The sequence below is a fragment of the Ictalurus furcatus genome, chromosome 28 (genome assembly GCF_023375685.1).
Source record: "Ictalurus furcatus strain D&B chromosome 28, Billie_1.0, whole genome shotgun sequence".
Classification (NCBI taxonomy): domain Eukaryota; kingdom Metazoa; phylum Chordata; class Actinopteri; order Siluriformes; family Ictaluridae; genus Ictalurus; species Ictalurus furcatus.
In genome coordinates, this window is record NC_071282.1 from 18760420 (window position 1) to 18785783 (window position 25364).

At 43.4% G+C, this 25364-nt stretch overlaps 1 protein-coding gene across 1 annotated transcript in view; it reads left to right on the forward strand.

The window, feature by feature from the left end:
- nup214 (nucleoporin 214) overlaps positions 1-23943 on the forward strand; it is a 28203-nt gene extending 4260 nt beyond the window's left edge. The window contains exons 10-37 of the mRNA XM_053618586.1: positions 103-229; positions 658-816; positions 1024-1465; positions 2265-2416; positions 2519-2625; positions 2807-2887; positions 3037-3186; positions 3345-3503; positions 3736-3839; positions 4250-4435; positions 4535-4620; positions 5707-5790; positions 5963-6244; positions 6337-6516; positions 7171-7273; positions 8501-8567; positions 9521-9596; positions 9683-9758; positions 9842-9912; positions 10053-10955; positions 11451-11942; positions 12889-12959; positions 13357-13516; positions 14710-14859; positions 15826-15997; positions 19015-19154; positions 21452-21485; positions 21822-23943. Coding sequence (XP_053474561.1) covers positions 103-229; positions 658-816; positions 1024-1465; positions 2265-2416; positions 2519-2625; positions 2807-2887; positions 3037-3186; positions 3345-3503; positions 3736-3839; positions 4250-4435; positions 4535-4620; positions 5707-5790; positions 5963-6244; positions 6337-6516; positions 7171-7273; positions 8501-8567; positions 9521-9596; positions 9683-9758; positions 9842-9912; positions 10053-10955; positions 11451-11942; positions 12889-12959; positions 13357-13516; positions 14710-14859; positions 15826-15997; positions 19015-19154; positions 21452-21485; positions 21822-21858 — 4851 coding nt within the window. The 3' untranslated portion in view covers positions 21859-23943. The remainder of the gene's footprint in view (positions 1-102; positions 230-657; positions 817-1023; positions 1466-2264; positions 2417-2518; positions 2626-2806; positions 2888-3036; positions 3187-3344; positions 3504-3735; positions 3840-4249; positions 4436-4534; positions 4621-5706; positions 5791-5962; positions 6245-6336; positions 6517-7170; positions 7274-8500; positions 8568-9520; positions 9597-9682; positions 9759-9841; positions 9913-10052; positions 10956-11450; positions 11943-12888; positions 12960-13356; positions 13517-14709; positions 14860-15825; positions 15998-19014; positions 19155-21451; positions 21486-21821) is intronic.
- The last annotated feature ends 1421 nt before the right edge of the window (positions 23944-25364 follow it).

Below are 25364 nucleotides of genomic sequence, written 5' to 3' on the forward strand. Positions count from 1 at the left end.
GATTTAATGAGCTCGCTTTGTGGAATATATCCTCTCTCTTACCTCTAACGCTGTCATATATGCCATAAAAGATCGGCAGTCACTTTGCCTCTTTTCACACAGACAAACTGGGAGCTGTGGCTGCTGGAGGACGCGAGCCGAGCCGAACTTCCCGTCACTCTGAGCAACGATGACACGCTTCCTGTGGGAGTGGCCATCGATTACACCAATCAGGGCGAGATACACATATGTAAGTCCAAAGGATCCGAGTCCCAACCCGAGCGCTGCGCTAAACCAAATACAGGATAGTTAGCGTATGAACAATGCCGTCTGTTTGAATAATCTGCCTTCAGGAACGTGTGAAACAGCCGAACGATGGATTCTAATCTCACTCTGCTGACTAAATCAATTCAGGCTCGTTTCAGCGTATAACCAGGTTTCCAGATTTCGTACTCGTGCTTCTTACTTATTTGAATAGCAGGCAAATGCCATGCAAATCCTGCCTCTAAGCTAACCCCCTCTCCAACGGGGCTGTAGTCTTGTGTAACTGCTGTAGGAAGGTTTTTTTGTTTTTAAATGTTTTTGTACACTTTTTTGAATTTCTTTGCAGGTTAACGCCTCATGACCCTTAATGACCTCACGGCTGTGGTATTTTTTTTTTATATTTTAACTCCCCAGCCGATGAGAAGAAGCTCCCGCCGGCTCCCACGCTGCTGATCCTGTCCACTGACGGAGTGCTGTGTCCTTTCTCCCTGATCAACCTGAACCCGGGCGTTAAGCAGCTCGTCACGTCCGCCGACAGCCTGCCTCAGGACGGAGAGAGACCTCCATTACAGAGTGAGGAACAGTTGTATTTTGGTATTTTTTCTATTTAATTGACTGTTTGTAAGTAGACTGTTGTGATTTTTGGGTCATTTTCCGAAAAGCGGTTTAGGGATGTAAGAGAATTGGATGTCCTTGCTTGCTTTTCATTCTTACTTAAACACTAATTAAATCGAATATATATCTATATAACCTTGATTTTGCGCATTTCTTCGATTTCAGAGTCTCCGCCTCAAGCCCCTGCCATGTCCAAACCGCCTCCTCCCGTCTTCCCGTCATTCCAAATGCCCTCAATCACCCCTGCCTCTACTTCTGCCCCTCCTGCTTCTACAGCAGCTCCAACAATTTCTTCCTCCTCATCGGGTCTTGCCTTCAGTTTTCGCTCCACTGGTTCCTCTCTCTTCTCCTTCGGTGCCACTCCTTCCACCACTTCGATGTTTCCCTCTGCTTCAAACTTCTCCTTCGCAGCTCCTAAACCTTCAGGTGATACGTCCTCTCTCCCTGCGTTCTCCTTCGCCAGTGCGCTCAGTGTTAAACCGTCGACCGAGGGCGCAAACGCGGCAGGGCAGGTTGCCACGGCTACGGCTACGGCTTCTCCCATGACGCTGCTGAAGGGTCCAACGGAGCCAGCCACACCTAACGTTCGAGTCAACCTCAACGACAGGTGAGACGATGTCATGCGTGGCTAGTTTTAAATAAGTCTATCTTATCTAAATATACTTTTCGCCAAATAACATCCTTAATCTCCATAATCTCGTATTTAAACAAAGTTGGAGTAGAACCTGTCATACACGTCACTTCCTGCTTTCCACCTATAGGGGGCGACATGATACACGATACCAAAGGTAAAAATGAAAAAGAGAGAGACTCCGACATGGCGGCTCCTGTAACGTTTCAGCATTCAGCTACACTCTTGAAGTTTTATTAGATGTTTCTATAGATGACGGAGATGTAGCTGAGGTTGAGGAACTGTCAGAGCCATAATTCATACGCTACGTCTGTGGTTTCCAGAATGTTTCCGTAGAGTTTCTATTCACTTGACCCTTTCACGTATAGTGTCCACACTCCTAGACCTTTAATTTACTGGTACAAATATATGAGATGTAAATAAACACCTTTATCCTGATAGTTATTACTCCATTAAGTGTTGCTCCAGTCCAGCATGTCTGACAGATGCAGCAAGTTTTTACACAAAAACAGTAGTGTAATAATAATATGAAGACCTCGTATAGTTAAAAAAAAAAGAAGTTTTTTTTTTAATATAAATTGTTTTTACATTTACTGCTGATGTTTACTTGAAAACAAATAAGAAACATCCTGTTTTTAGGCCACACCCACTCCAGGATTAAATCCAGATATTAAACAGAAACACATGCAGATAGTAGCATTGCGTTATACTCCTAATGTACTGTTAAAAGGACTGTTAGACTGTACATTAACCTGCCGTGTGTGTGTGTGTGTAGGTTTCTAGCAGCGGAGACTCCCGTTCCACTCGCTCCTGCATCTACCCAGCCCTTCTCCTTCACCTCCACTCCCAAACCTGCAGCAGCTCCAGACTCGAGCGCTCAGCCCAAACCAGTGTTCACCATCAGCAAACCCGCTGCGCCCCCTGCAGGTACGCACACCATGGTTCAGTCCATTACACACACCAACGCTTCACCAGGATAATAAATTAATTCAGAAATGTGTGTGTGTGTGTGTGTGTGTGTGTGTGCAGTGACCCGTCCTGCCCCTGCTCAGAACAGCACTCCGTCTGCTGCAGTGCAGAAAACTGCTCCGGCTCCAACCGCTCCATCAGCTCCATCAGCAGCCCCTTCGACACAGGTTCACCCACTCTGCTAACACACACTTGTTACACACACTCATTAGTCATCCAAGTTATTTTAAATCCTTCAGAGTGATCGAACTAATTAAACTCCATGAATAAGTGAAGAACGTGTGTGTGTGTGTGTGTGTGTGTGTGTGTGTAATGGACGATCTGATGTTTTCCGTTTGTGTGTGGAAGCTCCCCTCTGTGAAGTCAGTGGAGAAACAGCTGCAGCAGATGAAAGACTCCGATCCTGTAATGGTTGGAATACAGGAAGAAGTGAGTCCCTCACAGGACACGTGCTTTATTCACAATAATCTAATCTCTCCATCAGTCCAGAGGAATAAAAAGACCCGTGCAGCATTACTCTGCAGTTGTGTGGTTACGGAGCGATTCATTCTCCCTCTCTCCCTCTCTCTCCTCCACAGATCGCTCATTTCAAGAAGGAGATGGACGAGCTGAAGGCGCGCATTAAGGGGGCTGATTTCCGTGTAGGGAGCTCGGACGAGATGAGGGAGCTGCGCAAAGAGAGTGAAGATCTGCACAAGTTCACGCTGGAGATCAAGGAGACCACGGAGGTGCGTTTAAATAACGCAAAAAAGTACAGCACAGGGTTTAAATGCAGCATGGTGTAGGATTTAGTGCGCACTCAGGGTTTAGTGCGCAGATGAAGTGCACACTAACACTCGGTGTTTCTGAGCTTTTTAACGTAACGCACGTTTTGTTCCGGTGTCAGTCCGTGCACGGTGACATCAGCACTCTGAAGACCACGCTGCTGGAGGGTTTCGCCGGAGCAGAAGAAGCCCAAGCTCAGCGAGAACTGAACCGAGACAAAGGGTACCTCCAGCTCCTCTACAAGAAACCTCTGGATCCACGCAGCGAGAACCAGCTCAAGGTTGAAGCCACCACACACACACACACACACACACGCACGCATGCACCTATACAGAACAGTACTAGCAGAGACCTCAGTGCTACTCATTGTTGAACGAGTATATTATTACATAATGACGTTGGCTGTAAGCCTCAGGAGCAGATATTACCCAGAAGGCATTGCAGTCTGGCTTAACACATGGAGAATAACAGTATCAGAGTTGTAATTAAAGCTTCGGTGTTCGTTTAAACAGGAGATCCGCAGGCTGTACCAGTACGTGAAGTTCGCCGTGGAGGACGTTAATGACGTGTTAGACCTGGAGTGGGAGAAACATCTGGAGAAGAAGAGAAAGCAGAAGTACGTGGTCCTTAATCCTCAGTAATATCACAAGAAATCAAATACATTTATACTTATATATAAAGCACAATATGATATGGTGGTCCAATGCAGTGCAAAGTCCAAAATCCGAACAGTCAGGGGTCAGCGTTTGGTTTCGCCGAATCCGATCTCGAGATTAGATTTTACTTTGTTAAAACCTCACCTGTATTTCATGATACTCATTGTGAGTCATAGAAATATCTACATGTGTCGTGATATGATAATTGTCATATTGCCACAGCCCTATTCTGAAATACACTGCAGTTACATCCTGAATTCTTTTATACGTGTGTGTGTGTGTGTGTGTGTGTGTGTGTGTGTGTGTGTATAGAGAGATATAGATATATAGATATAAAGATGTACAACTCTAGTAATTTTGTTGTTTTCAGACACATGATAGTCCCTCAGCGAGAGGCTCTTTACACAGCTCTGGCCAACAACATGGACATCATCAACCAGCAGAAACAGAAGCTGGATCATCTGGTGAGAGACCTGCAGAGCCTGAGACTCTACAACAAAACCTCCAGCCAGCTCATGTCCACCTCCTCACCGTCACCTTCATCATCCTCGCAGGGGTAAAGATCTCCACGTCACACCTAATTCAGCAGCACCTCCATTTATTTATTCGACCCTAGCGCCTGTATAAATGCTTTTTTCTCCTGTGTGTGTTGTAGTCTAGATAGCGAGCTGGAGAGTCTGAAAAACGCCTTGTTGAAGGCGAGTCTGGATGCGGCACCCAGAGCCCCTTCCAAATCTCCATGTAAGCTCTTTCATAGTGTCTTACAAACGAAATATTACACAGATGGAACAGAATGTCCTTCGCATGCTTACAGACTAATTAATGCTATTAAGAAAATCGTTATCCCGATTTCCGTGACTCTTCCGACCGTTTGTCGTTCTGAGCGCAGCACGTCTCGGGTATACGTTTATATAACGGAAGAATATGGATGTGTTTTTTTAATAATTTAAGCGTGAAAAGGTTGAGAAATGGGAAGCAATGACCTTGTACACAACAGAGGTTTCAGAAAGGCAAGATCGTTAAGGGACCGTGTACAATAAGTGGGCGTGTTTGTAAAATACATTTCTAACCTGCGTCCCAAAAAGATTGCAAAACCCATACATTCATCTGCAGTGAATTAAAAAAATTATATATATAATATATATTTAAACACCTATTATGGCGGTCCTTAGACAAATCAGTGTGTAAGTGAATCTTTTGAACAATCTTTGCGCTTTTTAGACGCTCCCTTAATGACTCAAGGATTAATTTGCCTTTCTAAATACTTCTTACGCTATTATCTAAAATGAAAATTGATGTATAATATTTTGAGAAGTATTTGTTTATATGATAAGAAAATGTAGCTGGTCATTTTAGGTGTTTGTTCATGAGGAGTTGAGGTGAAGTCTGTAAGGACGTCACAAGCAATGCCATTCGCTCTCATTATCCAGCGTCCATTTTGCTAAATGCTACATGCATGCATGCGTACTTCGTATGTTTTTCGCTCGTATTGTGCCCCCGTGACTGATTGTTTGGCCAGTGCTATTCATTCCTGTTCAAACCTTCTGTGGATTTACATAAATTTGGTAAATATTTGCAATGACGTTTACGTCTACGCCGATCGTCAGTGGACAGGTGAGGTCCGGGTTCCTTTCCGGCGTCGTAGGCGAGCGTCAGGGTTTTAGAAAGGAGCGAACTTAAGCGGAAACGTACTTACAGACGCTTTCGGTCTGGGGTATTTCCTGTAATACACACGAGTGGTCACCGAGGTAAGCGATTTCATTTCGCTGACGTTATCTCAAGCTCTTGCTGCACGAACGCTTTATTTTATTTGTTTTTCTTCTCCAGCTAAGATGTCTCCGGTGAAGCAGTCTCAGCTGAGGAACTTCCTTTCCAAGCGTCAGACTCCACCTGTACGATCCACCGCTCCAGGTATCACCACCGAACACAACAAAGAGAATTAATTATTAAACTTGATTTTTTTTATTACGCTATTACAGAAGACACGCGTTACTTTCTGAAGTGTTTTAACTCGCGTGTGTTCAGCAGTACGAGCGACTCTCGTATCAGACCACTTCAAATCTATATCAATATATATTTTTAGCCAACCTGTCGAGATCAGCGTTCCTCTCCCCTAAGTACTACGAGGATCTGGACGACGTGAGCTCCGCCTCATCTCTGTATCAGCCTCAGGAGTTTGACGACCCGCTGCACGTTAATGAGGAAAAGGAAGCGGAGGAGGAAGTGCCTCAGCTCGTCCTGGCCCCCCCACGTCACCCCACCGTAGTGCGCACTACATCCGTCCAGCCTCAAGGCATCATCGACTCCACGCCGTTGTTCAGCAGCAGAGTGCCGCAGTGGCCGGGGATCGCCATCGACACTCGCGGTAAGACACGACAGCGGAACTGCAGAGAAATGTTTACTTATGACCAAAACCTCACTTCTGTTCTTTATTTATTTACATTTTTTTTTGAACAGTTTCCAAGATAAACCTGGACAGCGCCGACAGCACAGCACTGGCCACCAAGACAGTGATGCACGGACCGCCTCCCACAGAAAAGGCCACGCCTCTTGAGAACACCACGCCCACCGCTCTCCCCCCGGCCCAGGCTGCAGCAAGAGCCGCTTTAAACCGACACATGAGCAGCCAGAAACCCAGTATGAGAAATAACCAGTTTGATCATATAACGTTTTATTTCAAACATGTTTTTATTTCTTAACTCGCAGTACTGTCTTCACGTCACCGATATCGAGTTTAATCGCATGAAATAACGCCACTAATGAAGGAGTTTTAAAACCAGCCCATGAAGTTTGCACCCGACGTTCTCTCTATTTTCTACAGTTCAAAATTTTCTCAATCAACTACAAAATAAACTTCAATAAATGTATTTTATCATAGAATAAGCTGAAATGCATATTTACCATCAAATAAACTAATGTGTATAGATTGTTTACCAATAAGCTAAATAAATAAACAAACCTAAAACCTAACCTTTTTTAACAGTTCTAAACTTGTGCCATAAATCAAATTAAATATACTTCTTTTTTTTTTTTTACCACTACACACGTTAAAATGAACCTTTTTGTTTAAAAACCATATTATAATCAAAAATTTTTTAAGGCGAAGTAAATTAAATATACTTTCTTTACCATAATGAGCTAAAATGTCTTTTTTTTAAAACCATAAAATATGTTCAAACGAATCTTTTATGGTGAAAGAAAATGAGTTGTGGAGGATTCCTAGTGTACATGTAGTAGTGTATAGGGAATACCCAGAATGCACTTGTGTGACGAGTGTGAATTGCGTTGCAGTGGCGAATCTGACTGAACTGACGCTGAAGAACGTGCCTCAGGTTGTGAACGTACAGGAGCTGAAGGATAACGGAGCCTCCATGCCCGTTTCCACTGACGCCGGGTCAGTACCCTTTCAGAACCGTTTATTGATGTGTGTAACGATTAGAAGTCTGAGCGTTCCACCAGACATTCAGCAGCGTTTCTACTCTAAAGTCATAAAATGAATAAACAAAACAAAAGGTTCTAATGCTGCTTGAGTGGGCGTGGCCTAATATTCTAATGAGCGTTCTGGATTGTCAGTCTTCTGTTCGGACACATGGTCCGCAAGCTTGGGGAAAGGAATCTGCACAGGGTATAGCAGAGCTGTGTGTGTGTGTGTGTGTGTGTGTGCACAGTCAGTATGTCCCCTGATGTCCTCTCTCTGCCCTGTGTGTATCGATCGGCGGAGTGATGTGTTAGCCATAATAACTCAGCTTCAGTAAGCAGCACAGAGACACGCTGACGAGGAAGGTTAACACACACACACACTATTTCATTCTTTGATATTTAAGAAGAAGAACAATCTACACATAACATCATAATGTGTTGAATTTTTTCGTTCGTCATTAGGGTTCAGTAGAGTTCTGTCTCAGCGCTCACTCTCTCTCTCTCTCTCTCTCTCTCTCTCTCTCTCTCTCTCTGCTGATGTGTTGAATATTCTGATGTAAGCCCCTCGAGTGCTGTTTCTCTATAAGCAGGAATCTGTTTACATGCTGCTCCGTTATAATTCAGAGTTTTTGATGAGCAAACAAAGTGAACACTGATACGGGGGGTGGGGGAGGGGTGCGGTCGGGCACAGAAATATGTAAGGAGCGGTATGTTAAAATGTGCTGAGATGGAGTGTAATCTTCACAGTGTGGTTTTTTCCACCAGTATAGACTCTTAACTTTTTTTTTTTTTTTTTTTTAATTAAGTGTGGCGGGGTGGAGATACATGGCTAAAAACACGACTTTTACTATAGTGATAAATTATAAATATAATAAAAATCAATGTGTAAATAAAAAGTGTGTATACATTTACAGTTCCTTTACAGGAACAAATTCATTTCTGCTTTTATTCCCCCCCCCCCCCCTCCGATTTCCATTCCACCATATTTTGCTGTTATCACCCAGGGGTGCACATACTTTTGGCCATATAGCTGTGTCAGGAACTGTTCTAATCCCCCCCCACCCCAATCAGTAGTCCAGTCCTGTCCGATTAATTCGGCGAACTCTGTAATGCGTTCTGTTCTGCTCTGGATGTGTGAAAACACGCTTTAATAACATCATTAGAGGTATTAATGGTGTTTCTCGCTCTTTCCGTCCCGCAGCGCCTCCGCGGCTTCATCTGCAGAACAAACCTTCCAGCAGGTTCTGGCGACCGTCGAGGCCAAAAAAGTGAGTACTGTGAACTACAGCGGCCATGTTTATTTTTCTCTCGGTAATGTGCGTTTTGTCGTACCGCGTGTAAGCGCGTGAGGAATAAAACGCCGTGGCGTGCTGTTACAGTAAAACGATCGAGTCACTCTTACCACATCTTACCAAGATGATTATCTTTACAAGAACAGCACGTCCCCGAGTGTTTTACCCCTTTTACACCACAACAATCACACTTTTTTATTTTTAATTTTTTTTTTATCAAAGAGCGACACGTCACACTTTTTAATCCGTTCATAGAAAGAAACGCAAAATCTCCTCTGTCCCGGAACAGTCGGAAAAGTTACAGCTGAACCCCGTGAGCGTGAAATAAAAACGCGCTGTCCCCGTGAACGAGCCGTTACCATAGAAACGATCGACACGGCGTATTCGAACCGGAGCCGCAGAAGCCGAGTCGTCTGTCCGGTGGTGGGAGTACAGAGACACCGGTGCGGTAATGTCAAGTACCCCAGACCCGTCTGAAGTTCTAGCAGGAGAGCGAAACACGTGACGGCGCTTAATGACGAGGGTGTGTGTTCGCTCGCGGAGGGTCGTTCAAAGGTCATATCCGTCAAAGCGTGTTGTTTTTGTTTTTTTTTTGCACAGATTGCGTATAAAATGATCTTCAATAATAACGTGATCAGGTCCCGAAGTTTAACTTGTTTTTTCTCGCGCAGGTGATGAGTTTTTGCTCCTCGAACTTTCCACCTGCATAGTATCGAACCTGCTATGGCTCTTTCCCATTCGAGCGTCGTTTGTTTAGAACTTTAGGAAGCTCCTTCGCCTTCACCCCGATCGCCGCTTGTTGCTTGAAATCTTCCTAATCTAAGGAAACGTCACTTATAATAATGACGCCAGGTGCAGTTTTGTATCTCGAGCTTGATTTATGTAGATCTCAGACATGTTTTTTTTTTTTTTAACCCCATCCTCTTCAGAATGCCACGCAGACCGCAGTAAAGGTTCATCCCTCGGCCACAGAGAGCGCTCCGGCCCAACCCGGCTTTGTGTTCAGTAAGACTTTGCGCTTTTGAAATCTACGATCTCGCAGTAGTATTTTTAGTAGTCGTGTTTTTACGAGTGTTTGTGTGTGTGTTTAGGTCAGCTACCCAAACCTGACCCCGCTGCGCCGTTCAGCTTGACTTTGTCTCTGGAACAGCAGAGCAGCAAAGCAGTGTGAGTGTGTATTTACTGATTTCGTCACTAAAGTCTTAAAGTCCATTTTTACCTTCTGATTAACATCCATAAGTTAATTGCAGATCACCTGGAGGGTTCCCCTTCAACCTGAGCACCCCGTCGCCTCAATCTCAAGGAGCGGGTGCTTCTCAAAGTAAATACATCACCGTATATCGTTTGAAAGCAGCTGGAACTGTTGGCAAAACACTTATTTGTTTTCTTACTTTATGTAAAAACCCAGCTCTTACATCTGTTTCTTTTTTTTTTTGTTCCCCACCCTCCATTTTGACACAGGTGTAATCCAGGTGGGTGAACCAGGCAAAAACTCCATCCCGGTTCCCAAAGCTCAAGAAGACACACTCGGCCACTTCTTAGATCTCCGAGTTGGCGCAGGAGACGAGGTTAAAGAATCCCCCAAGCCCAGTACGGGCTTCACCTTCAAGCCGCCCGGAAGCACAGGTCCTAGCAAGACGTTCACGTTCAGAAACGCTACGGAATCCGCCGCCACTGCAAATGGCTCGGATTCCGGCAGCACTACAGCGGAGGCGTCTAAAAATCCCGGGATTTTTAAGCCTTTTGAGTGTGCGGCGTCGTCGCTGACCAGCAAAACGTTCTCTTTTGCGTCTGCGCCTTCGGCATCCGTGCCCTCCTTCAGCTCCCTGCTCGCGGTTCCGCTTCCTCAAGAAACGTCCTCCGTACCCGAGAAACATCCCGAACCCGAACCTTCTCTTCCACCCGAGGCGGTTTCTGAAACGACGCCCGAAGAACCTCCTTCGGAACCGAGTCCTGAACCTTCCGCTGTCTCTACGTCCACTCCGTCTCCGGCATCCGTCACAGAGGAGCCTCCACCTTCCCAACCCAAGCAGGAAGAGGCCGAAAATCCATTGAGCCAACCCAGCAGTGCTCCCGAGGCCACGCCCGCGTCTACGGCCACATCAACGCCTCCTCCTGCTGAGACGGTGCCTGTAACGGCGTCGAAACCCGTCCAGGAAACGACGCCTTCTTCTTCTACGGCAATTTTTGTTCCTGTTGAACAACAGCAACAACCGGCTCCAGCAGCAGATCCAGCAGCTCCAGCAGCTCCAGCTCCAGCTCCACCCTCCACCACTCCAGGCTCCATCTTCACCCAGCCAGCTGTGAGCACCAACAGTACAACGCTGTCAGTCACCAGCTTCACCCAGGTCATCAGTACAGCAGGTAGAGCAGCTCCGCCCATTTCACCAAGATTCCACTTCAATTTTAATGAGTATGCAAATACATTTGAATATTAATGAGCCTATACTGTTAAACCACATATTTAGCACATTATGCTCATTACAGAGCGCAAATTGAGATTCAGAACCCGTTTAAAAATAATAATAATACTATGAAAAATTCCATAATTGGAATAAATTTTAGATCCTTTTTATTTTTTTCCAAAAAACAAATCAACAAACATAAAAATGTAGTTTTAATTCATTCAGACATGAAATTATGCGGATATGCGCGCAGTATTTTTTTCTTTGCCTTTTTGTATTAGTTAAAAAGAAAAAAATTCTTAACCTTTTCTCTTTTTATCTCTCTTCTTTGCTGTAATTGTAATTAATTGTACTTTTTAATTTATTATTATTATTATTTTTAACGAAGTTGTATATATTTAATATATATAATTTGTTACACATTGCACATGCATTTTCTTCGATTGTTACGTAGCAGTCAGCACGTCCACTCCGGCTCTGCCTCCGGTGTTTGCTCAGACGGTCAGTACCTCCTCCACCCCGGCGTTCGGATCTTCGGGATTTGGCGCTCCTTCCACCACTTCCAGTTTTGGAAAACCGGTTTTCGGACAGCCGGCGTCTGTCGGATTCGGCTCGGCCGCCGGCTTCACTTTTGGCCAGTCGGCGTTCGGAGGCGGCTCCGGTTTCGGACAGGCGGCTGCGGTGAGTTCGGCTCCCGCTCCGGTGTCCAGCAGCGGAGGAGGAGGGCTGTTTGGTTCGGTTAGTTCCACCAGCGCCAGCTCCTTCTCGTTTGGATCGAGCAGTACCAGCTCCGGAGCGAACACCGGGACGGGCATCTTCGGGCAGAGCAGCGCTCCTGCGTTCGGGCAGAGCGGCAGCACCTCGGGGTTCGGACAGGGATCGTTATTCGGAACCAACACGGCCACCACGACGGGGTCTTCTGGGTTTAGCTTCGGACAGCCTACGGGTAAGAGCTTCGTGTTGCGTTATAGCTGAATGAAGGTGTTTTATTCCGCTTATACAGCAACAGTTTACTAACGACTGCACTGTTATTTTTTTTTATTCGTTTACCTTTTATACGTTTATAATTAAATCTACAGCTTCCTGTGGGGAGTTTCACTGCGACTTTGGAATGAGCGTTTCGGATCCACCCGTTTAGTTTTTCAGCTCCGAGGTCAAATTGCTCCCTGGGAAGAATTCGATAATCGAGACATTACTCAGAGGGGAATTTTGCTTCGGTGGTGTTCAGGTTTTATTTCACTTCTGCTCTTATAACCCTGTTAAAACCGATACAAAACTGTATCCGATCACTTTTCCTCATTCTCCTCACGAACTACTAGAATAATTTACAATGTTTACACCTTAAAAATCGTTGAAACCCTCGTTTTCATAAAACGTATACACGTTCCGCTCGCCGCTCAAAACGTTACAATTTCTAATCATGTTTGTCATTAAAATCCTTAAAAAAAAACCTTATAAACGCTTTTAATATTTAGGCTCCGACGTGTTAAAAGTTTGATCTCGTGTAAAAACGTGCAAACTTTTTGAAAACAGTTATTACTTGGCGGAAAATGTGTCTTTTAAATGGACAAAACGACACTTCCGGGTTCGCATGTTTGTTTTCATGAATATGCAGATTAGGGCGGAGTCAGTGCACATGGAGTTATTTATATACGATTATTATCGTTGGGTAAAAAGCTGGAACAGGGGTCACATGCGCAAACGAAGGCGTCTGAAGGGCATGTATTAAATTTGACAAAGACAAGATTACAGCTTAGCATCGTGAATTTAAAAATATATATATATATTTAACAGCATTTAAATTGAGACTGAAAAAGTTCATTACACTCTGTTCTCTGTCTCTCTCTCTCTCTCTCTCTCTCTTGCTCTCTCTCTCTCTTCTCCCAATCTAGCGGCGTTTGGCAGCACTTCGTCTTCATCTGTGTTTGGTCAGCAGCCGAGCACCAACAGCATCTTTGGCCAGGTAAAGTGTTAAATCTTGTCATTATTATTATTATTATTATTATTATTATTATTATTATTCCCAGCAGATTTTTTTTATTTAATTCTGTACCAGGTTTGTGTTTTCCTCACTCCACTCTCAGCCGTCTAATCACCGAGGTCATTTTAAGACGCCCGGAACCTTAAGGCACGATGATAAAAGCATACGTTTCTAGTAAATAATATCTGTTCAGACCGTTTGTCGTGTAGAGAATCGAAAACGCCGCCGTGCCGTGGTGTAATTTTATTCATCATTATTCCACGCCGTCCATCCGGAAGAGTTTGCACGAGCTGTGTGTCGTTTGCGTTTAACTCTCACGGTTTAAAACGGCGTGCAACAGATTTTCTCCTCTAACCCTCTGCTTTTTTTCTCCCGACAGCCGGCGTCCAGCGGAGGTTTGTTCGGCTCCGGGGCCTCCAACTCCTCCGGCTCCTCGGGCGGAGGATTTTTCAGCGGTTTAGGAGGCAAGCCGAGCGAAGACGCCGCCAACAAAAACCCGTTCGCCAACACCGGCGCTTTCGGTCAAACCAATCAAACAGGTGACGGTTCTGCCAGGGTTCTAGAACCCGGAAATCTTATTCTGATCGAACGAGAGACTAGAGAGTAGGGCCGGGCGATACGACCATGTAATATCGATACTGTCATCAATTGTGTCATGATATGACTTTAGGAGATATTCTGACCCCTTGTTAGGTTTATTTTTTTATTTCTGTAGAACGGCGCTCTCGGACAAGAGTTCGGACACGTTTATGTTAACGCGCTCGTTCTAATACGTTATCGTTTCTATAGTAACCGCTCGTTCAGTGGTGCGTGCACGGCAGACTCACCGCATAATCACTACGACTAATAATACGTGGATTTAAAAGAAAAAAGATTCTTTTTTTTAAATATATTTTGTTGAATCTGAATTTTTTTTTGTAGTTACGCGGCACAATGCGTACCGAAATGTTGGTGTTTTTTTTTGGTTTTTTTTCGTAGAAACACACAATCTGGAGTGTGTTGGGTTTTTTTTCCCCTTACAAAATTATCATCTATAGCATCTTGGTTTAATGCCGCACTAATTACTGTTTTGCTGATCCGTATGCCAGCTCTTATGACACCTTTCCTAGCGTACAGACAGACAGGATGGAAACGCTGCTGCTCACGCGCACACACACACACACACACACACACACACACACACACACACACACAGAGTTAATGACTGGAGGAATAAATAGCTGTGTTGGTATGTGGAGGATAAAGTGTGGATGTTTTCGTAGCTCGGCTGCAGAAGGTTTAGACAGGCGCTGACGTGAGGGGAGGCACCGTTACTCAGAATAGCGTTCACTCTTCAGCACGCTGTAGTTTATAACCGTTTGCACTCTCTTAGGCCACAAGTTCACATTTCAGCCTGATTTTATACCACAGCGCTGCTGAAGCTTCATATCGATGCGCGTGTTCTTATGCGTTATCGTTTCTATAGCAACAGCTCATACACAGGGATGTTTATGTTACTGTTTTGTTTTTTTAAATCATTTATGGAAGGAGTCTCCAGTGTCAGCAATTTGTAACAGCCAGGATAGGACATGCTGTTACTGGAACATAATCAACTTCCTCAGTGTTTTGTTATTTATACATGGAAGCAGTAGTGTGTGCTGAGACGTGATGACCTGTGTGATTTACAGCGTCATTAAGCTGAAAGTGTGCTGTGATGTGATGGTTGTTTGTTTGTTTGTTTGTTTGTTTACAGGTGGTAACCTGTTTGGGAACACCGGAGCGAAGACGTTTGGGTTTGGAGCGTCGACGTTTGGCGAGCAGAAGCCCAGCGGGACGTTCAGCGCTGGAGGAGGTTCTGTAGCTGCGCAGGGGTTCGGATCGTTCTCCACTCCCGCTAAAACAGGTACAGCTCAGTGGGTCAAGGCCGTTATAATGATTGATTTAGGGAAACTGGGAGCGAGTTCCATCCTGTGCCACTGCACATTATAAATTCACGCCGTTCGTCACGCGTAATTATGGGAGAGTCTCATTTTTTAGCCGTTAATGGCGCTGATCCAGAGGGAGCATAATTCGATTCCACAAGCTCGATCAATTATTCAGCGGGGTGTGAGCGGAGGCTGGCTGTAATTTCAGAACACAGCCCGGCTTTCTGTCCAAAACGAGTGGAGTTACAGATCAATACACAGCGGCGGGGAACGCCTTCTGTACAACACCGCCTCCAGCGCTCGCCTCTGCGTCTCTCTTTCTCTCTGTCTCTCTCTCTGTCTCTCTCTCTGTCTCTCTCTCTCTCTCTCTCGGAGATTAGAGTGTTATCCGAGGCTAAAGTGCACACAGACGCTTATTTAATGGCCGTGGGTCACGCCGTGTGGAACACGACACCAGAGTGTGAATGTCTGGATCTTTTTTGTTTTGTTTCGTTATAAGAATCATCTGCATAAACACTTTCATTGTTTGTTTGTTTTTTAACTAATTAGAAAATAAATTGATGATGATGATAATATCGAAAATTATTTATAATAAGGTAATAATGAATATTAAATATTTTTAATATACTCTCCGAGCTTTCCCCAAAGCTTGACGCTTATTTACTTTGTCTGTTTTCCGTATTCTAAAGTTTTTTAGGACTTTTTTCCGTGCATTAATAATAATTATTAATATTATATTATGTTAGTTATGAGTTTTGATAATAAATACATTCCTTGATTAGTTTTTATTTCAGTAATAAGAATCGATTGTGTGAATAATCGATCTGCATTAGCGTTTTGATCAGTAATAAATAAACGTAAGAAATAAACGGTTATATTTATGATGTCTTCATGCTGAAAGAGTTTAAATGATTGTTTGCGGTGTTTTGTTTTATTTCCTGTAGGCGGGTTCGGAAGCGCCCCGGCGTTCGGAAGCCCTCCTTCGTTTGGAGGATCTCCGGCGTTCGGAGGTCAGGCCACGTTTGGCTCGGCTCCGGCCTTCACCAGTCCTCTGGGCTCCGGAACGGCCAAAGTTTTCGGAGAGGGAACGTCAGCGGCCAGCGTCGGGGGATTCGGGTACGCGCTTTACCTCACGCACGAATATTACTGACACACTAATACACAAATAACACGTTTCTTTCTTTGTTCCGTCTTCATACGCGACTCTATCGATCGATCTACATGTCAAGGCTTACCATCCATCCCTTCCTTCCTTCTTTCCATCCACACAGTCTTTCCATCTCTCCTTTTCATGCTATCCGTTGTTTTTGTCCATTCGTTCAATCCAAACATCGTCCATCCATCCGTTATTCCTTTTCTTACCATACGTCATCAATCTTTACACCCATCTGTTCTTTCGGTCTACCAATCTGTTTATTCTTTCAGTTCATTCACAGCCCATTCAACCATCTTTTCTCCCATCCATCCATCCATCCATCCAATCTTTCTTTCATTCCACCCGTTGCTGCTTTCCATCCTGTCCATTCTTTCCTTCTTTTCAATCCATCCATCCGTTCCTCCATTCTTTCCGTACGCCCATACATTTTTCTTTCAGTTCTTCCATCCCTTCCTTCCTTCTTTCCTTCCTTCTGTCGCTCCCATCCATTATTTCAGTCCGTTCCTCTGTTCAATCCTTAAACCATCCATTTTTCTCTCAGTTCTTCAATCCATCCATTTGTTCCTTCCATCCATTCCAACCTTCCTTTTCTCCCATCCGTCTTTTCATTCCAGTACATCCTCCCGTCCTCCCTGCCCTATAAATTCACCCTGCAGGTCACTCTGTGAGTGTACTGTTACTGACTGGAGCCCATCTGTTGCTCTGCATAATGTATTTGCCCCCCAACCATTAATGGAAAACGAACACCACAGGAGCTCCACTTCAGCACGGCAGTACTTCTGACATGCCGGTGTCATGTCGCGCTTCTCCACCAAACACCAAAAGTAGGACCAGTTATTCTGGAGGTTATTAGGTGGAGCCTTACACCAGTAATGGTCTAGAGTAATACATAAGGAAGCGATTTGAGATGCAACGTTGCTTGGTTTAGTCAGTTGTGGGCGTGGTGTCACATGGTGCTTATACTGCATCCGGTATGTACGTCGGTATGGCAACACGCACGAACACTTCGCGGTAATTTCTGAGGATGGTGCACAAGCGACACGCCAAATGACTGCAGGATACGCCCGGCGGCCATCTCGCCAGTACAGGTCAGCCTTTAGAGTGAAGTCTTAATCACAAGACGGCGAACTCGTTAACGGCAGCACACACTCGCACAACGCAAGGGTGCCAATACTTAGAGGCGCAGACGTTTGCCTAATCCCTGTGCACCCAAACACAGCTGGGGGTGCCAATACTTTACTCTTTAGCGAAAATACAGGGGAGATTTAGACTTTGTAAAGTGACTTTAAATACAAGCGGCTGTTTGATGTTTAGGCGTTTTCAGAGTTGCTAAGCTTTTAAGCTTTTATGTTTGCCTGATTTATTTATTTATTTGTTTGTTCGTTTGTTTGTTTATTTGCTGCGTGATCTCAGACTTTAAGCGTATTAATTGTTTTTAGACCATGCCAAATGGCGAGGTGAATCAAATGTACTGTATTAAGAGGGATGTTTATCCTCTTATGACGGGGGAAAACACAGTCCATGTGATTCACGTTCGCCGATTCCACATTTATTTCTTAATCTATTACATCACTGAAAAATCTCATCTGATTTAGATTAGATTGTGTAGAGAGAAAAAAAATTGTATATAGTTGTTTGAGATTATGTGGGAATAATAACGGATTATAATAAGCGATTGTTCTGGGGTATTCCAGCGCTCATTCGTCTCCTCGCATTCCGGCGCTCCACGTGAAGGCGTTTAATTTCGGAGCGGTGAACCGGTGCAGGGGTTAGATTATGGAAAGATAATCCCAAGCTCATGCACCTGTTTCAGATTACACTCACACCCCCCCCAGTGTTTTTCTGACTATCTGGCCCTGAGTTTTATTCTACAAATAAACAGCTGATTTCTCACTCATAAGCGTTTGGGGAATATTTATTTCCTTACGAGAAAGTGGGCAAGAAGTCGGGAACAGCTTTATTTCTCTATGTAACGTTTTTTTTTTCAGACGTTTGGTCACTTGAGTGTGTTTTTGCTTTGGACACAAACACTCCATTTTACGTATTTATTCTACATTGTTCCTGTGTTGCGCTCTCTCTCTCTCTCTCTCTCTCTCTCTCTCTCTCTCTCTCTCTCTCGTGTTCCTGGACTGGCTTCTAACATTTTCCACTTGTTAAAGCCGCTCATGTTTATATTAAACACCTTCATGCCTCACGTCAGACACTTTCAAGCTCAGCTGCCAAATATTGGCTCTTATATCGGGGGCAGAGGTCATGGGTATTTCTGTCCAACGCAAGTACAACGCTCATCACCTGCATGGTGTGTGTGTGTGTATAATCTATATAAAATATAAAACATTAGGGCGCTTTAGTATGCGTTAGAAGTAAGAGTAGATTTAGATTTAATAATAAAAAATTTGGACCAGAATGATACTTTGGACTAAAATAATAAATAAATAAAAGTCTTCGCGCACCCAAAGTTCATATCGTCACCCTTAAATGACAATTTCCTCCATTTTCTGATTCCAAAGCTCTTCATAACTTGGATAAAAATGCCAAATTAATGCTGATTAACACTACTGACAGTAGGGAAGTCGGTGAAATGGAAAAAGGTGTCGAAATTTAGATTTTGTTCTAATAACAATGACGATTAAAGACACGATATTGTAAATATTTTACACAATGCAGGTGGGATAGTTTTATTGCATTTTATTATTTTATCTGTATTTGTTTTTATTTTTTTTATTTTTTTTATTTTCAAGTCTGTTTCCCTGTTTTTGTACTTTAATCAAATTTTTTTTATTATTTCTTTGAAATAGTAATAAATACACTATTTAGAAATTGCTCTTGTTGTGGGGGTAAAATGTCACCTGCCAGTTTCAGTGATTTTGGGGGGGGGGGGGGGAGAGAAGATGTAAAACTTTTTCGTAGTACGTTAACTTTTTTTCTTTCTTTCTTTCCTTCCCCCTTTTTTATTTTTTTTCCTCCACATTTCCAGCTTTGCGTCCCCCCCCAGTGGCCCCACCTTCGGCAGTCTGGCGACTCAGAACAGCACGCCGACTTTCGGTAATCTGGCTCAGCAGGGCCCGGGATTCGGAGGTCAGACCGGCGGGTTCTCAGGCTTCGGTTCTTCCGGAGGTGAGTTCGCACCAACGCGCCACCTATTTCACACCCAGCAGTCATTCTAACGTTGATAGATTTAACCCTGACATGCCGGCCAAACATTTACACATTTAGCATGTCACACGAGTCTGAGAGATGTTCTCTCGGTCTCTATTAAACGCCTCTTTCCCAGTCACAGAGCCGTTATCGTTCTTCCTTCTCTCACTTTGAGAGCCTGCGCTTCCTTTCAAGCAGCGCTACAGACATTAATGCTAATGCAAACGATTTTATAGATTCATTTGTCTGAGCCTCCACATTTTACGCCTCCCTGTTGTTCATTATTATAATGAAGGGAATGAAGCGGAAAGCCGTGCCAGAGGAATGGCCCGATCGCTCAAATAAAAGCTCATCAACCCTCAATGTTTTTCTCCATAAGTTTGAAATAAATATCACGAGAAGAAGCTCTCTGTCCCTCATGCCTCTGTTTGTGTTGTTTGGCTATGAGAGAGTTGTAAGCTTCCTTATTAACCAACATTCCTCCAAGCTGTAAATCTCCCAGACTAAATCGCCAGGATGAAGTGGCCCGTTCATAGATAAAATATAAAGGATAGAAGCTGTATATACAAATCTCTGACCCTCGCATTAGTGTTCTAGACAACAGTTTGCTTATTAGTGCACTGGGTTGTGTTTCATTCAGCTCAGTGCACATCAATCCAACCTTCAGCAACAAACACCAACATTTTCCATCAAGACGCCATCAAACGCCAACACTGACCACCAGCAACCAACAGAGAGCATTCTTTTCATTTAAAACACCGACATTCTCCATCAAAACACTAGGATGCCATCATCATCATCATCATCAAGGAGCGATAAAACACCATCCAACACTAACATTCGTCATGAAACATCAACAAAACACCAACATTCACCATTCAAGGCCAACAAACACAACACTATCCAACACTTTCCATCCAAAACAACTTTAAACACCAACACTTATCAGCAAAACACCTCAGAATGACCGTGTCGACCACTGAAGCACTGTCAAACACCAGCACTGACCAACAACAACCAACAAAAAACATTTTTCATTAGACACCTTTTTTTTTTAATGGCAATTTTTTTAAAAATTCACCTTAAAAGATCATTAGATACCAGTATTCACTATTGACAGCCTGTAAACACCAACATTTGAACATTTAAAGATTTTTTTCATTATTATTTCATCTGTCAAACACCAGAATTCATCACGAAACACCATCATTATCCATCACAACACTATCAGGCATCAACATGCTCGATCAGAAAAACCGTCAGTGGCCAGGATTCTCCATAACAACACCATCAAACTGCAACATTGACCAGTAATGACCAACAATGATCCCCCCCCCCCCCCCCCCCCGTTAAAGCACTAACGAACACCATGATTTACCATAAAACACCATGAAACATGACCGGCATCTCCAGTAACACCATCAGACTCCAGTCTTCTCTATTGAAGGCTAACAAATGGCACATTTTCCATCAAAACACAAAGAACCACCCGTGAGTGACGTTTTTCATTAATACCCCATCAAACACTAGGATTTACCATCAAACACCAACATTATCCATCAAAACTCCTCCAGACCCTCATATCCACTATCGAAGGCCAGCAAAAATCCGTGTTCTCCATCCAAACGCCGTCGTTCTCTGTCACGACTCCAACCAACACCAGCGGTTTTCATTAAAAGTCCATCAACACGCCAACAAAGCCCATCGATTACTTTGTCATAAGAACACCGTGTGGCACCGACATATCCGTTCTTTCTAAACGCCACTCCATGCGATCGTTCACCGTCGGAGTCCGACAAACACCAGAATTCTTCATCAGGACGTCGTCAAAAACGCGAACGGAACACCGAACCTAATGTTCATGTGGCTTCTGTGAAAGAAGAGACGTGGCAGATGAGACCGGGAGAACATCGTAGAAACTTGACAGTAATTGCACGCTGCTACAACCCGAGCTTTTCCGACAAACGCTGCCGCTTGCTCGAGCTTTAGCGTGTGATGTTGAGGCAGAGTGAATGTGGGACACGTCGGTAATTTAACTGTGTACACTGTAATTAATTACCGTGTCACCGCTCACTGGTGGGACAGGAGGTTTTTTCGGGGTTTTTTTTTTTATTTTATTTTTTTAAATCAGCTTTTGTTTTGTTGAATACACAAGTGTGTATGTGTGTGTGTGTGTGTGTGTGTGTTTGTGTGCACGCTTACTCGTTTTGCACGTGATATCAAGTTAAAACGTATTGCTTATTTGTTGTGTTTTTTCTTCTTTTTGTTTTTTAAAGGTTTCGGGGGCTTCGGGAATACGAATACCAATCAGTAAGTCAGCATTCCAGTCAACACTGATGATATATTCGTATCGGACACGCGGTTTTGCTCAGAGCGATGAAACGTACTTTTAAATGCAAAGAGAAAATTAAAAAAGAAATCTACCAAAAGAATGCCATGCGTATTTTTTTTTTCTCCCCCTCCCCCCCCCCTGTCCTTTTCAGCCATCTTTGGGCTTTGTGCTAATTTATAGCATTTATTTGTGGCTAGATTCCTCGGGGATTCTCATGTGTTGACTCTTGATGTCTTTAGAGTCGTAGAGTAATGCATGCGTGGAGAAGCGAAAATTTATATTTCTTTTGTTTTGTTAATTTTATTTTGTTCTAGGTCGTCTTCTCAGACGTTTGCTGGTTGGAGAAGCTAGTTGCCGGAAACTCTGCTGTTCTCACACTCTCCAATCAGATTAGCGTTTTTGGAAACTGGGATCTCTGCGCATGTTAAAGCTAAATAAAAATACCCTGAGGTCAAACTGACTTCTGTAGTTTCACAGTCTGAAATCTCGGGCACGTTTTAAAACCCAGCGCTGACAAATCCTTTAGCAAAGCCCAGCTACGTTTTTTCATCTACACACCTTCAAACACCAACAGTCTCCGGTAAAACTATATCAAACGCCAACGTTTACAGTTAGAATGGCCAACAAACACCAGCGTCGTCCTTCAAAATACCACCACAAACCATAATTCTTTATGAAAGCAACAACATTCTTCGTTAAAATTGCTTCCAGCACCAACATTCTCCACCGAAGGCCATCGATACACCAACGATGCCAATGAAAATACAATACAATTTACGAAAAAGACCTACCAACACTGACGTTTTTCATTAAAGCACCTTCAAATACCGACATTCTCCATTAAAACGTAACGAGACGCCAACATTCTCCATGAAGACGTCACCAGAGATCAACATTCTTTATAGAAAGACTTAGTAACACCAGCGTTTTCATTAAAACACCAACAATCGCCATGGAAATACCATCAAAAACCAACATTCTTATAAAAGGCATATTAACACCGACTTTCTCCATTAAACCAACATCAGACACCAACAACGGCCGTGAAGATACTACGAAACAACAACATTCGGTATGAAAGTTCAGGAAACACCAACATTCCCGATGAAAATATCACCAAAAACATTACAAACGGCGTACCAGCAGCAACGTTTTCATTTAAAAAGCCTTTAAGCACCAGCATTCTCCAGGAAAATGCCACAATAAAACTAACATTCTTTAAAAAACGCCCAACACCGACATTTTCCACTAAAACACCCTCGATCACCAAAAACAACCATGAAAACGTCATGAAAAACCAACGTTCTTCATTAAAACGCTATAATACCCCGACATGTACCGTCAAACTGCAACGTTCTCTATTAAAACACCTTCTAGATGGTCTGTACCTTCTCCACCTCTATACACCTTCTACACCTCTATACACCTTCTCCACCTCTATACACCTCTATACACCTCCACCTCTATACACCTTCTCCATCTCTATACACCTTCTACACCTCTATACACCTTCTACACCTCTATACACCTTCTCCACCTCTATACACCTCTATACACCTCCACCTCTATACACCTTCTCCATCTCTATACACCTTCTACACCTCTATACACCTCAATACACCTCTATACACCTACACCTCTATACACCTTCTCCATCTCTATACACCTTCTCCACCTCTATACACCTTCTACACCTCTATACACCTCTATACACCTTCTCCATCTCTATACACCTTCTCCATCTCTATACACCTTCTCCACCTCTATACACCTTCTACACCTCTATACACCTTCTACACCTTCTACACCTCTGTACACCTTCTACACCTCTATACGCCTTCTACACCTCTATACACCTTCTACACCTCCACCTCTATATACCTTCTCCACCTCTATACACCTTCTACACCTCCACCTCTATACACCTTCTCCACCTCTGTAGACCTTCTACACCTCTATACACCTCCACCTCTGTACACCTTCTACACCTCCACCTCTATATACCTTCTACATTTTCTATGAAAATGCCACCGATTTAAAAAAAAAAACAAAACCCTTCTTTATAAAAAGCCAGCTATCACCGGCGTTTTCCCTTCAAACACCACCGCTGTCCAGCAGAACGCCGTCATTCACACGCCAGCGCTTTATGGTCAGACGTTCACTTCTGCACTGTAAGTCAGTGTGTGGATTATACAGGGTTTCCAGAGAATTCGGCTTAAAGGGTAAACACACTGATTCTGACTGAGGCGTCAGACGTTTCTCGCTTCCTCACGGGGTTTTTTTTTTTCCCATGAAGCTTTGTGAGAATGAGTAGGATATTATTTTTTTTATACATTTGCATGAGTTCTGAATAAATTGTGAATTTAATTTAAAGGGGAAAGTCCGTCCTGCAACACGTTGATATGACCAGCTTCAAATAAAATATCATGAAAGAGATGTGCTGTTTATGTGGGTTTTTTTTTTAAAAAAACAAGCTAATAAATCTCATTATCCGTACCTAGGGTTCTTTTTTAAAGTAATATGAAAATAACCGAATCGTATTTAGCTCTGTATTGCTAGGCAAAGTTTAGACGAGGAGAACCCACTGAATATATCATGACCTACAGAGAGAAAATCACCGGCTCTCGTTGATGAAATGATTTTTAAAAATTATTATTTTTTATATATATAAATACAGTAATGCTTTAGTCCGAGGAGTCTGTGATCATCATCCAGACGCCGGAGTTGAGGGTCTGTAATGGAGCACGTCACTCTCACTCACTCCATATCTTTCTCTTGTTAGGAATAGCGAGCTACAGCAGGAGCCTCCATGTTCAGGGCACATCCTGTGGCTCAGACACTTCACACATCTAAACCCCCCGCCCCCCCGTCATGCTTCAGAAGTTTGTTTATTTACTTATCCGTTTTTTCGGACCAGGGCAGTGTTTCAATCCTGATTAATTCTAGCGAGTGTGAAAATGGTAGTGATGGCTTCCTAATTAGTGTGTGAGTGTGGAGTTAATGGGCTGTAAAGGCAAAATTAAAAAAAATAAGAACCAGGGTGATCTTATTTTCGGAGCTGTGGAGCGCTCTGCAGTATTTGGTAATTATTATCTGCGAGTGGTCCTCAGCAGGGCAGTAAAAATCAGCAGCCTGAACACGATGAGCACGCTAACGACGCCAACTTTCTACAAATTACAAAGTCGTTCTGTTCTCCTGCCTCCTACCAGCTAGTACTCTCAGAAGCTGATGTTTGTTTTCAGCTCAAACTCCAGCAGACTTACATTTATTAGGATAATGGTGTTTATGATGATGATTGTGTTTCAGAAATAAATGCCCTTTTGGCTCTAAGCTGTTCTTACTGAGCAGCATTTTAACTACACGACTCTTCACCACGTAGCTTCACAGTTAAAATGTTCATCACAATTAAGTGGGAGGATGACCGGTAGTATAAAAATAATAGTACTCGAGTATTTAAAAGTAAAAGTCCTGGTAAGACCCACCATCAGAAAACCGGGTTCTTTAACACGGACTTTCACCAACAAATGCCGAGAAACAGCTGTTTTTCACGAAAACACCTTCAAACACCAACGTTCTCCATTAACACCGTCAAACACCAACGTTTATCTTTAAAAACACCAATAAACACCGGCCTTCTCCGTTAGATCACCTTCATACACCAACATTCTCCACTGAGACCATCATGCACCAATAACGCCAATGGAAAAAAAAAAAAAATCAATGTTCTTCATAAAAGACCTGCTAACACTAGCTTTCTTCATTAAAACACCTTCAAACACCCGAATTCTCCATAAAAGCCAAATGAAACACCAACAATGGCCATGAAAATGCCACTAATAAGCAAGATTCCTTATAAA